We start from the raw sequence: 15,316 nt of genomic DNA, 5'->3' as shown, positions 1-15,316 counted from the left end.
AAGGCATACAAAGCAACAAGTTATTCACACAGACACAAATAATTGCATTTGTACCCGAAGCACTATTCTGGCACTGCTACTGAGTTCAAAGCTTTAAAATTCAAAGCACTGTATGCAAATTCTGGTATGGCGGACATGACCAATTAACAACAAAGCCAGATACATTTCTCACTCATTTATCTAATTGTAGGAGAGTTGCCACATCAAATTCTCTCTCTTTCATCTATATTTTTGGTTTTGGACTCCACTTTTATGTTTATAATCAAAGGATTTCCTGATACTTTTGCCAAGTAAACTGTGGGCTGCTGCGCTGTTAGAAACTAATAATTTAACATCAACAAAGCAAAGAGATGCAACTGAACCATTAGCAACTTCTAAATCGCATGATGGAGTCAGATATGTTGTGCTTTTCTTACCCTTCCCAGATCTCTTAAAAAGAAAAAAAAAACCTAGAAGGGCACACAGTAGAGTGCATACCTCCATCAAGGCACATATTACCAACATGTCATCAAGTCACTTGAACCTAAGACAATACTAAATATGTCCACCAAACTTCATCCAAATCCGTTCACTACTTTTTGAGTTATGTTGAAAAAAGATTTTTAAAAAATCCAGGATCAGTATACATATCTGGATTTGCATCAAAATCTAAGCAATTGTTCCTTGGCCCATGGCCCACCTGTCCTCAAAATGTCAAAATCCATTCACTGCTTTTTGAGTTACGTTGGGAACAAACAAACAAACAAATAAACGGTGGTGAAAACATAGCCTCTTCCAACAAATTTGGCCAAAGTAAAAATTGAGAAAATCATGAATTATCTTTCAAATTTTACAACATTAGCACAAATTAATGAAACATTTAATCAGCAAAGTGTATCAGATGAAAAGTAAATTGTGGCCATTAAGGAGATTTATTTCATGGGCTACTTTCAAAGGGAACAAGCTAAAGTGATTAAATAAAGTAATTTAAGTATAGTTAAACACTATGTTCTGACATTACGTCAACAGAACAGTCAATTAGGTCTTAATTTGATGTACTGTTTATCAGTGTTTGTATATGAACATCCATCCAAGTTAGATTATTGTTTCTGCTTCAGTTCTGTCTCCTCTTTTCTGTGCTGCCTTCTTTCTGCTTCATGATACTCTGAGAGAGAGAGAGAGAGAGAGAGAGAGAGAGAGAGAGAGAGAGAGAATCTGGACATTCAGGTGTTTTCAGCTGTCAGCTCCTCGCTATTCTCTGGAGAGAAAACCTGTCTACATGCTACATCACCATGAACAACTCCAAATTAAATTTTTTTAAATGTGTGTATGTGTGTGTACCTGCAGCAGGAGGAATGTTTGGTCCAGCCATGCCTGTTGCGCTGGGTGGTAGTGTAGGAGGAATAGCTTTCCTGCAAAATGACAGTTGTGTGTTAGTGATGGTGTGTGTGTATGGCAACATCATATAATTTGCTAGTGAAAAAATGTCCAATTTCACCTGTCATTACAAATTTGCATTCCGTGTACTTTCATTATTTTGAAATTTAGAAGTAATGACATATATGCATGAATGTGCTTGTTGGACAATGTGGAATTATTCTTACTGGTGTTCTTTATGGCAATGCAGAAAATATAAGGCCATTATAGGTCCTTCAGGAAAACTTTTCAGGAAAACTATGTAGTTTTCTTACTGCTTCATTGAAAACAATACTGAATGTTGTTGCTGCTTTGTAAATGTTACAATATATTTAGTCAAGATTTTGGAGTACATTCTGAGTTTTGGGATTCGTTTGGTTTTTGGCCTAATTTTTAATGACCATTTGTTCGGTTTCTCACACAGACCTATTGATTCTGATCTTAACTAATAATTCTCAGAGTAACTGAGAAATAACATAACTCTCAGGAAATTCTTGAATAAAGTACAAATGATAAGGCTGGGGGTGGCACAATGCAGTTAGCACTGTCGCCTCACAGTAAGAAGGTTCTGGGTTCGAGCCCAGTGGTGAACAGGGGCCTTTCTGTGTGGAGTTTGCATGTTCTCCCTGTGTCTGTGTGGGTTTCCTCTGGGTGTTCCGGTTTCCCCCACCATCCAAAGACATGCAGGTTAGGCTAATTGGTGGCTCTAAATTGACTGTAAATTGAATGATTGTTTGTTCAGGGTGTACCCTGCCTTTCACCCATAGTCAGCTGGGATAGGCTCCAGCTTGCCTGCAACCCTGAACAGGATGATAGATGGATGATAGATGGATGGATGGATGGATGATAAGGCTGGTCTAGGGATATAAAGTTCAAGGGTAAATTTGTGTGTTCTCAGGTGTTTTCTCACCTGTCTCGGTGTTCTATGTGGACGTTGGGTGGAGGGTATGTAGGATCCTGAAAGCTTGGAATGGTCTGAAGAGGGATGTGAGACTGCATCGGTGACAGAGGCATAGGAACCCATACAGGGTAGGATACACAGGAGGGGCAGGGGTAGTGGTGGTGATACACCTCTGGATCAACCTCAACTCTTACAGGTGGACCTGGATGCTGTTTTAGTGTCAAACATAAAGGTTCAGCTGCACAGCTTTTGCATGCATAGATTACAAGAAAAACAGAATGCTGAAGGCTACTCACATACATCACATGCAATATTTTGCATTCCATATGCACTTTATATTTAATATTTTATATATATATATTTCTTTTTATTTTGGTAAGCGGGCGGCACGGTGGTGTAGTGGTTAGCACTGTCGCCTCACAGCAAGAAGGTCCTGGGTTCGAGCCCCGGGGCCGGCGAGGGCCTTTCTGTGTGGAGTTTGCATGTTCTCCCCGTGTCCGCGTGGGTTTCCTCCGGGTGCTCCGGTTTCCCCCACAGTCCAAAGACATGCAGGTTAGGTTAACTGGTGACTCTAAATTGACCGTGAATGTGAGTGTGAATGGTTGTCTGTGTCTATGTGTCAGCCCTGTGATGACCTGGCGACTTGTCCAGGGTGTACCCCGCCTTTCGCCCGTAGTCAGCTGGGATAGGCTCCAGCTTGCCTGCAACCCTGTAGAACAGGATAAAGCGGCTAGAGATAATGAGATGAGATGAGATTTTGGTAAGCGTAGTTTGGTCGGGCAGTTGCAAAATAAGAATTTCATTACCCAATAATAAACCGCTGTGTCTGTTATTGTGTATATGACAAATAAAAATCTTGAATCTTGAATCAGTATGTTATTTACCTCTGGTGCTTGCATGTAGCCGAAAGAACTGAGTGCAGACATGGTCATGTTGTTCATAATGACCTGGTGCATCTGAGCATTCTGCATCATCATCAGCTCTACAAGGTCTATCACACATAGATAGATAGATAGATAGATAGAGAGAGAGAGAGAGAGAGAGAGAGACAGGCAACACTATACAGGTAGCTCCAGCACTTACTGGAAGACTGTAAGAGAAACTCATCACAAATCTTTATGCATGCCATATCCATGAGCCTCCACTAGATAGTGCTTTGTGAACACATCTCTTTTGGTTTGATGCCTATGCATGTGTGTGATGTGAAAGAGAACTGCAATCAGTGCTTTTTTAACTACTTTTAGTATTTCCTTATGGATATGGAGTTAAGAAGCAAAGGCTCACTTTAGTTACTGCTCAAACTATTAGCTGTATACATTTTATTAGATACATGTTAAACAGTACAGTATTATTTCTCGGCAAATTACATGCAGTAGTTGTACAGGGTACAGCTTATCCCACTTAAATGTCACACTGTACGCATTATGTGTAACATCTATTGACTAAATGTATTTTGAGCATAAAAATAAACATGTTGTAACTTAATTTGTTATCAGGCTAGATTGAGAACATGTATGCGATCCGAACTAAACATGTTTTCGAAATGTGTTGCTGTATTTATTTCACTGAGCACTTTGGTCATATCCATCACACTGAAAGCTCTTGTAACAAAACAATCATTCACTAGAGAAAAGGATATGTTTCATCAGGAAACACAGCCAATGGGTGGCACGGTGGTGTAGTGGTTAGCACGGTTGCCTCACAGCAAGAAGGTTCTGGGTTCGAACCCAGCGGCCAGCGAGGGCCTTTCTGTGTGGAGTTTCTCCCCGTGTCTGCATGGGTTTGCTCCGGTTTCCCCCACAATTCAAAGACATGCAGGTAGGTTGATGTGGGGTGGCCTTGGGCTGAGGTGCCCTTGAGCAAGGTACCTGACCCCTGACTGCTCCCTGGGCAGTCTGGTGTGGCTGCCCACTGCTCTGAGTGTGTGTGTGTGTGTGTGTGTGTTCACTGCTTCAGATGGGTTAAATGCAGAGGATGAATTTCACTGTGCTTGAAGTGTGCATGTGACGAATAAAGGTTTTTCTTTTCTTTTTTTCTTTATATGGAAGATCTTCCATCCACCCATCCATTATCTATAGCCGCTTCTCCTGTCCTACAGGGTCGCAGGCAAGCTGGAGTATATCCCAGCTGACTGTGGGCGAGAGGCGGGGTACACCCTGGACAAGTCACCAGGTTGTCGCAAGGGTGACACAGAGACAGACAACCATTCACACTCACATTCACACCTACAGTCAATTTAGAGCCACCAATTAACCTAACCTGCATGTCTTTGGACTGTGGGGAAAACCGGAGCACCCGGAGGAAACCCATGCAGACACAGGGAGAACATGCAAACTCCGCACAGAAAGGCCCTTGCCAGCCGCTGGGCTCGAACCCAGGACCTTCTTGCTGTGAGGCAACAGTGCTAACCACTACACCACCATGTAGCCCTATGGAAGATCTTCACATGCAAAATGATCGAGTTTACTCACCACAAACAAAACTAATTACAGTGTCTTGCAAAAGTACTCATCCCCCTTGGTGTTTGTCCTGTTTTGTCACATTACAAGCTGGAATTAAAATAGATTTTTGGGGACTTGACACCCTTTTATTTTTTACACAACATGCCAACCACTTTAAAGGTGCAAATTGGTGTTGTTTTATTGTGACACAAACAATAATTAAGATGAAAAAAAAAAATCTGAAGTGTGCATAGATATTCACCCCCCTTTCATAAGAAACTTTTAAAGAAGAGCTGGTCCAACCAATTCACTTCATAAGTCACATAATTAGTTGATTAAGATCATCTCTGTGGAATCAAACTGTCACATGATCTGTCACGTGATGTCTGGATAAATCAACCTGTTCTGGAAGGACCCTGACTCTGCAACACTACTAAGCAAGCAACATGAAAACCAAAGAGCCTCCAAACATTTCAGAGACAAAGTTGTGGAGAAGTACGGATCAGGGTTGTGTTATAAAAAATATCCCAAGCTTTGAATATCCCACGGAGCACCATTAAATGCATTATAGCAAAATGGAAAGAATATGGCATCCCTACAAATGTGACAAGAAAAGACCACCCACCAAAACTCACAGACCAGGCAAGGAGGGCATTAATCAGAGATGCAACAGAGACACCAAAGATAACACTGAAGGAGCTGCAAAGATCCACAGTGGAGATGGGAGTATCTGTCCATAGGACCACTTTAAGCCATACACTCCACAGAGTGGGGATTTATGGAAGAGTGGCCAGAAAAAAGTAATTGCTTAAGAAAACACATTTGGAGTTTGCCCAACAGCATGTGACAGACTCCCCAAATACGTGGAAGAAGATTCTCTGGTCAAATGAGACCAAAATTAATCTTTTTGGCCATCATGGGAAATGCCATGTGTGGCACAAACCCAACACCCTGAGAACACCATTCCTACAGTGAAGCATGGTGGTGGCACCATCATGCTGTGGGGATATTTTTCATCTGCAGGGACAGGAAAACTGGTCAGGACTGAAGGAAAGATGGATGGCACTAAATACAGGGCAATTCTGGAGGAAAACCTGTTTGAGTTGGCCAGAGTTTTGAGACTGGGATGAAGGTTCACATTCCAGCAGGACAATGACCCTAAACATAGTGCTAAAGCTACACTGAAGTGGTTTAACCCTCATCCTACCATGCTATTTTACACCTTAATCTTACCATGTGGGGTCCGTTTGGACCCCAATACTTTTCTTTAAAATTAAAGCTTATAAAGACAAAATCACCAGATAAGTTTTGTTCAGAACATCTTGTATTAATAACAGCAATACACTAAAGGGCCCAAGGCATAAAGAACACACTTAACCTTCATCCTACCAGCCAATTTTACATACACAAACTACCAGGCGGGGTCCGTATGGACCCCAGGAGGGAATACCTTGAAATCAATGCAGTAAGAACCAATTCAATGCAGCAAACAGACATAACTTTATTGAAGAACAAAATCCACTATGGCTGAATATCAATGATGTATTATAAATGCAATAACATTGCAATAACTAGCATACACGTAGCAAATTATAGCGGCACAAAAAAAAATTGGCATTATATACATGATTTTTGCAGCTCATGCAGCTGTAAAACATTCTGGATTACAACTTAGGTCTTTTCTTACAGAATTTAAAACATAAAAGTAATTGTAAAATAATTTAGGGCTTTTGTTTTGCAGCCTGTGCTTATTGCAGCAGTGGGGTCCACACAGACCCCAAGAAGGAATGCCTTGGTAGTTTCATTATGGAACATAAAAGAAATAAAAGAAGTTAACTTTCAGTGTGCTATTCAATTATAAAATGAAAGACAGATAAACTTTACTCTGGGGTCCGGTTGGACCCCAGTAACAAATTAATTATACCTTCACAATGCAAAAAGCTGATCTTCCGGTGCTTTAGTGTTTTAATTAAGACATAAATTCCGACAAATTCATAAAACGGTGAGGCAGTATGTCACATATTTTTAAAATGGCAAACAAACATATAGGTGCGGGGTCCAGATGGACCCCACTTGGTAGGATGAAGGTTAAAGGGAACCATTTAAATGTCTTGGAATGGCCTAATAAAAGCCAAGACCTCAATCCAATTGAGAATCTGTGCCATAACTTGAAGATTGCTGTACACCAACGCAACCCATCTAACTTGAAGGAGTTGGAGCGATTTAGCCTTGAGGAATGGGCAAAAATCCCAGTGGCTAGATGTGCTAAGCTAATAGTGACATACGCCAAGAGACTTGCAGCTGTAAGTGCAGCAAAAGGTGGCTCTACAAAGTATTAACTTTGGGGGGTGAATACCTATGCACACTCCAGATTTCTGTTTTTTTTCATCTTAATTATTGTTTGTGTCACAATAAAACAACAATTTTCACCTTTAAAGTGGTAGGCATGTTGTGTAAATCAAATGGTGCTTATTCAGTCTGTTTTAGATGCTTTTACACATTTCAAGCTTTAAAAATTCTACAATTTAACTATATATAAATGTCAAAAAATTGGTATTCGTAAAAGAATAGCTACATATAGCTTTATTAATCATATATTTAGTTTATTAGAATTTCCTATTGTATTCCTAATACCAATAAAAGATATTGTGACTAGATTAAGTCACAATATCTTCGACAAGATCATTTCACTTTGTAAGATATCATTTTTTTTTTGTAGTGCAGGCACTTTATATAAAACAGCCACCTATGTAAAATTCAACATGAACATTACATTATACAGCATATGCTGAGAACATCACAGCTTTACAGTAACCCAGATTTAGATCTCGATCTCTAATAAGCAAGCAAGAGGTGATAATGGCGAAGAAACTCACTGATGTGGCAAAAGAAAGAAAGCTTGAGAGGGCTCAGACTCAAAAGGGTCCATATCCTCTTCTGAGTGACACTTGATAGTGTGACAATTAACAGTTATTCCACGAAATTGAGTCGTACATGAGCCAATAGTCAACGAGGCGCGTAGCACTGTGTTGGTTATAAGCCATGTATGATGAAATTGAGTGGAATATCTGTGTTATTCTGTCCACATTCACTGGATTTTGAAGAGCATTTTTTTTTTTTACAAATTCAATAAATAAAAACTATACAAAACATCCAACCGGTGAAATGACAGTAGTAATTTGTGAAAAATGCTACAATAATCATTCTTGAAAAATAAAAAAGACATGTTCTGACCATCAAATATTTTCATTCTATATTCTGTTTTTTGTTTTTTTTTTTGGGGGGGGGTTGTTTTTGAATAGCTTTTATTTTGTCCTTCATTGGTTCAGTAACACATTCCACCATTTTGTTTTTTCTCGACTCACGGTATATGAGTTGATAGCCTCATAGTAGTGTAGCCAATCAGAGCGTGTGATTGCTCATATCCAGGGAATAAGGATAGAATAATATGTTTTACACCACTGAAATTGGTTTTGGGTCTGTGTGTGGTGCTATACCTTCCTTGATATGTCCTGGCCGTAAAGGTGCAGGTGGAGACATTGCTGAGGGCAGCTGCTGGAAGAGTGTAACAGGCTGAGGGGTCTGTAGAAGAGAGACCAACTGGTGTGTAAATACACAAAATGACTTCACTGAAGGAGTCATTCTGGTTTTTTACATTTGAAACAGAGCAAGGAGGGACTGCAACAGTGCAAGTCAAATTCACCAGCACTGAATACACACTTTTAATTTCTACTGAGGGCGGCACGGTGGTGTAGTGGTTAGCACTGTTGCCTCACAGCAAGAAGGTCCGGGTTCGAGCCCCGTGGCCGGCGAGGGCCTTTCTGTGCGGAGTTTGCATGTTGTCCGCGTGGGTTTCCTCCGGGTGCTCCGGTTTCCCCCACAGTCCAAAGACATGCAGGTTAGGTTAACTGGTGACTCTAATGGCCCTTTTCCACTACCCTTTTTCAGCTCACTTCGGTTTGCTTCAGCTCACTTCAGCCCGACACGGCTCGCGTTTCGACTACCTCAGAACAGCACGACTCGGCTCGCTTCAGCCCTGCTTAGCACCCAAAACTCGCACGGTTTTGGAGTAGGGCTGAAGCGAGCCAAACCGAGCTGAGTGAGGCTAGGGGTGTGAGCAGACACTCCCCTGTGGACTGATTGGTGAGGAGGAGTGTCCTCACATGCCCACACACGCCCCGCGAGCACACTGGGATCTGTAAACACCGCAAACCCGGAAGAAGAAGAATTACGAATTACGAGAATTTCTAAAGCCTTATGCGCCTCGCCTCATCTATACGCTCTTGCCAGTATCTGTGGGCGTTGTCGGTGACAACAAGCCACAGCACCAAGACCAGCAACACTAACGACTCCATGTCCTCCATGTTTATTGTTTACTATCCGGGTTGTGAGACTACCGCTTAAAAGATCACTGATGTCACTGTTTGCGCCGCTTAACGACATCACGTGACGTCCACCCACTTTCGCTAACTCCACCCAATGTGTCCACCCACTTCCAGCCAGCACGGTTCAGCGCGGTTGTAGTCGAAATGCAACTCCAACAGCCCCACTCAGCTCGACTCAGCCCAACTCAGCACGGCACGGCTCAGCCCGACTCAGCCGCGTTTGTAGTGGAAAAGCGGCATAAATTGACCGTAGGTGTGAATGTGAGCGTGAATGGTTGTCTGTGTCTATGTGTCAGCCCTGTGATGACCTGGCGACTTGTCCAGGGTGTACCCCGCCTTTCGCCTGTAGTCAGCTGGGATAGGCTCCAGCTTGCCTGCGACCCTGTAGAACAGGATAAAGCGGCTAGAGATAATGAGATGAGATGAGGTTCTGATTCAACACTTTAGGTCTTAGTCAAACAAATTAACAAATGTAAATTTACAAGTGGTAATGTTTGGAGGGCAACTGGCAACAAAGTATTACGGAAGACCAAACTGAGTACTTGGTGCTGGGGGGATTGGGGGAACAGTAGTACCAATAGTGTATGCAATATATATATATATATATAATATACATACACACTGTAACTCTGCTATAACGAACTCCTTAGGAGACGTCCAAATAATTTGTTATCCCAAAAAGTTTGTAATACTGAAATGAACACACTTGTCACACCAAACACTCACATTATATGCAAAATTTCAGGCACATTCTTCTTATCATGAATTTCTCCTTCCAAGTAACTATCACAGTTCATTGAGTTAAAGGATGACGAACAGAGGTGATGATTTCTTCACCTGTTATGGAAATGACGGAGGTTACTGGTGTATCGTTGTCACTGTCCACCCACTGACTCGTTATGTTTTCTAAATCTTCATCATTCAGTTCATTCATTCATTAAATTGGGGCTGCTCACTGCTCTGACTGTGTGCGCGCGCGTGTGTTCAATGCTTCAGATGGGTTAAATGCAGAGGATGAATTTCAGTGTGCTTGAAGTGTGCATGTGACGAATAAAGGTTTCTTCTTCTTCTTCTAAAAAAAAAAAGACCTAAAACATCATCAGATTTTCACACAAGTCCTAAAAGTAGATAAAGAGAACCCAGTTAAACAAATGAGACAAAAATATTATACTTGGTCACTTATTTATTGAGGAAAATGATCCAATATTACATATCTGTGAGTGGCAAAAGTATGTGAACCTCTAGGATTAGCAGTTAATTTGAAGGTGAAATTAGAGTCAGGTGTTTTCAATCAATGGGATGATAATCAGGTGTGAGTGGGCACCCTGTTTTATTTAAAGAACAGGGATCTATCAAAGTCTGATCTTCACAACACGTTTGTGGAAGTGTATCATGGCACGAACAAAGGAGATTTCTGAGGACCTCAGAAAAAACATTGTTGATGCTCATCAGGCTGGAAAAGGTTACAAAACCATCTCTAAAGAGTTTGGACTCCACCAATCCACAGTCAGACAGATTGTGTACAAATGGAAGAAATTCAAGACCATTATTACCCTCCCCAGGAGTGGTCGACCAACAAAGATCACTCCAAGAGCAAGGCGTGTAATACTCGGTGAGGTCACAAAGGACCCCAGGGTAACTTCTAAGCAACTGAAGGCATCTCTCACATTGGCTAATGTTAATGTTCATGAGTCCACCATCAGGAGAACACTGAACAACAATGGTGTGCATGGCAGGGTTGCAAGGAGAAAGCCACTGTTCTCCAAAAAGAACATTGCTGCTCATCTGCAGTTTGCTAAAGATCACATGGACAAGCCAGAAGGCAATTGGAAAAATGTCTTGTGGACAGATGAGACCAAATTAGAACTTTTTGGTTTAAATGAGAAGCGTTATGTTTGGAGAAAGGAAAACACTGCATTCCAGCATAAGAACCTTATCCCATCTGTGAAACATGGTGGTGGTAGTATCATGGTTTGGGCCTGTTTTGCTGCATCTGGGCCAGGATGGCTTGCCATCATTGATGGAACAATGAATTCTGAATTATACCAGTGAATTCTAAAGGAAAATGTCAGGACATCTGTCCATGAACTGAATCTCAAGAGAAGGTGGGTCATGCAGCAAGACAACGGCCCTAAGCACACAAGTTGTTCTACCAAAGAATGGTTAAAGAATAAAGTTAATGTTTTGGAATGGCCAAGTCAAAGTCCTGACCTTAATCCAATCGACATGTTGTGGAAGGACCTGAAGCGAGCAGTTCATGTGAGGAAGCCCACCAACATCCCAGAGTTGAAGCTGTTCTGTACGAAGGAATGGGCTAAAATTCCTCCAAGCCGGTGTGCAGGACTGATCAATAGTTACCGGAAACGTTTAGTTGCACTTATTGCTGCACAAGGGGGTCACACCAGATACTGAAAGCAAAGGTTCACATACTTTTGCCACTCACAGATATGTAATATTGGATCATTTTCCTCAATAAATAAATGACCAAGTATAATATTTTTCATCTCATTTGTTTAACTGGGTTCTCTTTATCTACTTTTAGGACTTGTGTGAAAATCTGATGATGTTTACGGTCATATTCATGCAGAAATATAGAAAATTCTAAAGGGTTCACAAACTTTCAAGCACCACTGTACGTATTTATCTTCAAGCATATTATTGAGTAACTCCAGTGAAGTTAATAGGAATGGTATGAAAATACAGTATGAGAATTCGAAATGAAAGTTTTAATCCACAAGCAATTTTTAGGAGTTATTAATTCATCACTGGGTATTTTTCATTCTCTGTACCTTAATTAAACTTTACACAATAATTTCTGCACCATCATTTTTTCACATCCGCAATCGGTCACATGATGTCCAGCTGCATAAAAATTCTCAGCTGGTCGACTGGTACTCATCAAGGACTCACCGGTTGTTGAATGAACTGGAAGTGTGAGAAATCATCCTGCTGGATCTGTGCTGAAGGTTCCATGATTGTTTACTGCAGTACAGCTCTAGCTTTGTGTGTGTTACGTTGCCTTGGAGCAAGGATGCAAACAAACTCTGCTTTCATCTGCACTACAAGCGAAGGAACAAAGCAAGCATGTCTGATAGGTGTCCTATTAATTACTTTACATGAAAATAGCTTAACATATGCACACAAAAATTCCCCAAGGTTGAATTTACACCCACATTGTACATTTGTGTCCAGATGGACTTATATAAACATTGTAGGAGTTCATTTAACGCGATGGATTTTCATGTGTGGGTAACAGTGTGTGTGTTCATAAATTCTTTTTCTTTTTTTTTTGTATAGACAATGGTGAAGTGTACAAGCTACAAACTACTTCTTTTATCTGTTACTTTTGCTGCCTCAATCATGCCAAAAAAAAAGTCTTAAAGCAAAGAATTACAACCCACGGTTGCACTGGAAAAGTTACTGGCTATCATATGGCATCCAGCCACCATCCAAAATTAAAATGTTCAATATTGTGACATCCAAAAGAGACTTAGCTTTTGAGGTCAATCTATGAGGTTAAGTTATTAGATTTCATTAGTTGTCCACTGGTCTGGCCTATAAAATAATGCAATTATCGGTCCAATTTTGGTCACACTGGACACACAGTACAGTGCAAAAGTCTTAATCACCCTTTTTTTCATACAAACTTTGTGATAGATTTCTATTTTATGACGTCTACATTATCGAGTCAGTAGAAAAACTTTTTAGAGTTCCAAATGTTCGTTTTCCAGCACAAAATTAAATGTTACAGAAAAAAAAAGTCTGTATCTGAGCAGCATATTATATAAGAGACCACTTTTCAGATTAAAAAAGAAAACATAATGAAGGCTACTGGGTTTTGGTGCAAAATGAAGACGCGAGTGTGACAGTCAAAGTGTCCAGAAGAACTGTGGCTGGTTCTGTAAGATGCTCAGTAAAACCTACAGCTCATTTCCACATAAAACTGCACTCACTGTACCTCAGACTACAATTTTTTTAAAGGAAAAACTCGTCTCACACCAAATATTGACTTTGTTTCGTATATTATGGCTTACTGCTTACTGTTTATAGTATTTTTTTAATGTTGAAACATTTCATTTCATTATTTTAAGCCGTTTTTGATCCACAGCATTTATTTATATGTGCCTAAGACTTTTGTACAGTACTGTATTTTTTATGGTCTATACCAGTGCTGGAAAGAATGCAAAACACACTGAACTGAGTAAACATATAATGCTACTGTTGTTAAAATTCACTTCAGTAAAAGTAAGAATAAACAAGCTATCTGATGAAAACTACTTGAGCACTTGTTTCACAAATTACTTTTATCTATTGACAGAACTAATCAGAAAATGTTCTATATCTGAGTAATGCGGGTTTTTCGTTTGTTTGTTTGTTTGTTTCAAACAATTATGTTAACTCACCAAATGAGCTGTGTTGATGTGAAAATTCTCAATAGTGTACAAAGAAAGGTAACATCCATCTAACTTTTCCAAATGGTGTTGGGGTTTTAGTAGTTTGCTAGGTTTGTTAGCTAGCTAGGTCAGCTTAATACCTGGTAGCATGGTGGTGTTAGCACTGTCACCTCACAGCAAGAAGGTTCTGGGTTCGAGCCCAGCGGCCGATGGGGGCCTTTCTGTGTGGAGTTTGGATGTTCTCCCCGTGTCTGTGTGGGTTTCCTCCAGGTGCTCCGGTTTCCCTTACAGTTCAAAGACATGCGGACTGAGGTTGGGCTGAAGTGCTCTTGAGCAAGGCACCTAACTGACAGTTGCTCCCCAGGCACTGTAGCATAGCTGCCCACTGCTTTGGGTATGTGTGTGTGCTCATTGCTCACTTGTGTGTGTTCACTGCTTCAGATGGGTTAAATGCAGAGGTTAAATTTCACTGTGCTCAAGTGTGTGACAAATAAAGGCTTGCTGGCTTCTTTAAAAAAATATCTACATGTTTCTAGTTACCTATCTAGCAAACATGCCCCTTACACATCATCTTGAGCATTACCTATTGGCTGTAGTCTAAGAAACGAGAACATCCAAAACATCAGAATGATGTTTTATGCCAAATTTAATGCAGTCAACTATGAAAAGCTCTAGCTCGCTTACTCAACTAGCTAATGGATTACCTGTATGTTTCCAGAGGTTTGATTTTAAGCTGTGAAATATCCAAAATCTCTCCAGGCATTGCCTCGCATGTGTCCACTGTGTCAGACATTAATGCTACTGATAAGCCTTTGGCATCTAAAGTGTAGACCTTCTGTAGGAAATTGCTTTATTTTTATTGGGTCTCAAAATAGAAATAATTTAAAAAAAAAGATTTCAATTTGCACATAACTGTTTTTAACTTACTTTACTTTCAGTCTTCTGGGGTTAAATGTGTGTGTATATATATATATATATATATATATATATATATATATATATATATATATATATATATACACACTTTGTAATCTCATCTCATCTCATTATCTCTACACTGTAAAAAATGATTTGTTGTTTTAACTTAAAAAAGTTAGTGCAAGGGTTGCCTTAAGGGCTGCCTTAAAATTTTGAGTTCACTGAAATTAATATAGTAAGTTCACAACAATTTAACTTACTATGTGAATTCCAGTGAACTCAAAATTTTAAGTCAGCCCTTGCACTAACTTTTTTAAGTTAAAACAACAAATACTTTTTTTACAGTGTAGCCGCTTTATCCTATTCTACAGGGTCGCAGGCAAGCTGGAGCCTATCCCAGCTGACTACGGGCGAAAGGCAGGGTACACCCTGGACAAGTCGGCAGGTCATCACAGGGCTGACACATAGACACAGACAACCATTCACACTCACATTCACACCTACGGTCAATTTAGAGTCACCAGTTAACCTAACCTGCATGTCTTTGGACTGTGGGGGAAACCGGAGCACCCGGAGGAAACCCACGTGGGCACGGGGAGAACATGCAAACTCCGCACAGAAAGGCCCTTGCCGGCCATGGGGCTCGAACCCAGGACCTTCTTACTGTGAGGTGACAGCGCTAACCACTACACCACCGTGCCGCCCACACTTTGTAATAGTGATCAAATTAAGAAATGTAGCAAAGTTGAATATTTTATTTTAGATAGACTTCTACTAAAAAAAAAAGTACTGTTACAGTGAGCTATATAAAGAGAGAACATGTAGTTTGTTACTTTCCACTTCTGGTTGTACAGCTAACAAACGGCAATTTCATCATTATTT

General features: G+C 40.5%; 1 protein-coding gene across 1 annotated transcript; it reads right to left on the bottom strand.

Moving 5' to 3' along the window:
- Positions 1-1,079: 1,079 nt before the first annotated feature.
- Positions 1,080-12,095, bottom strand: LOC132869063 (proline-rich protein 29-like). Its single transcript, XM_060902418.1, has 6 exons — positions 12,033-12,095; positions 8,235-8,319; positions 3,181-3,287; positions 2,306-2,505; positions 1,321-1,391; positions 1,080-1,144 (listed from the first exon to the last, which is right to left on the bottom strand). Exons 1-6 carry the CDS (start codon positions 12,093-12,095, stop codon positions 1,080-1,082), a joined length of 591 nt encoding a protein of 196 aa, XP_060758401.1.
- Positions 12,096-15,316: the final 3,221 nt, after the last annotated feature.

The sequence above is a fragment of the Neoarius graeffei genome, chromosome 20 (genome assembly GCF_027579695.1).
Source record: "Neoarius graeffei isolate fNeoGra1 chromosome 20, fNeoGra1.pri, whole genome shotgun sequence".
Taxonomy (NCBI): domain Eukaryota; kingdom Metazoa; phylum Chordata; class Actinopteri; order Siluriformes; family Ariidae; genus Neoarius; species Neoarius graeffei.
Note: the sequence above shows the minus strand (reverse complement) of the source record. Positions and strands in the feature narration are given on the sequence as shown.

Coding starts and splice junctions, on each gene's coding strand:
- LOC132869063 (XM_060902418.1), bottom strand. CDS start 12,095: ATGGAACCTTCAGCACAGATCCAGCAGGATGATTTCTCACACTTCCAG. Junction 8,320..12,032: donor TCCAGTTCATTCAACAACCG/GTGAGTCCTTGA, acceptor TCTCTTCTACAG/ACCCCTCAGCCTGTTACACT. Junction 1,145..1,320: donor AAACATTCCTCCTGCTGCAG/GTACACACACAT, acceptor TCTCTCTCTCAG/AGTATCATGAAGCAGAAAGA.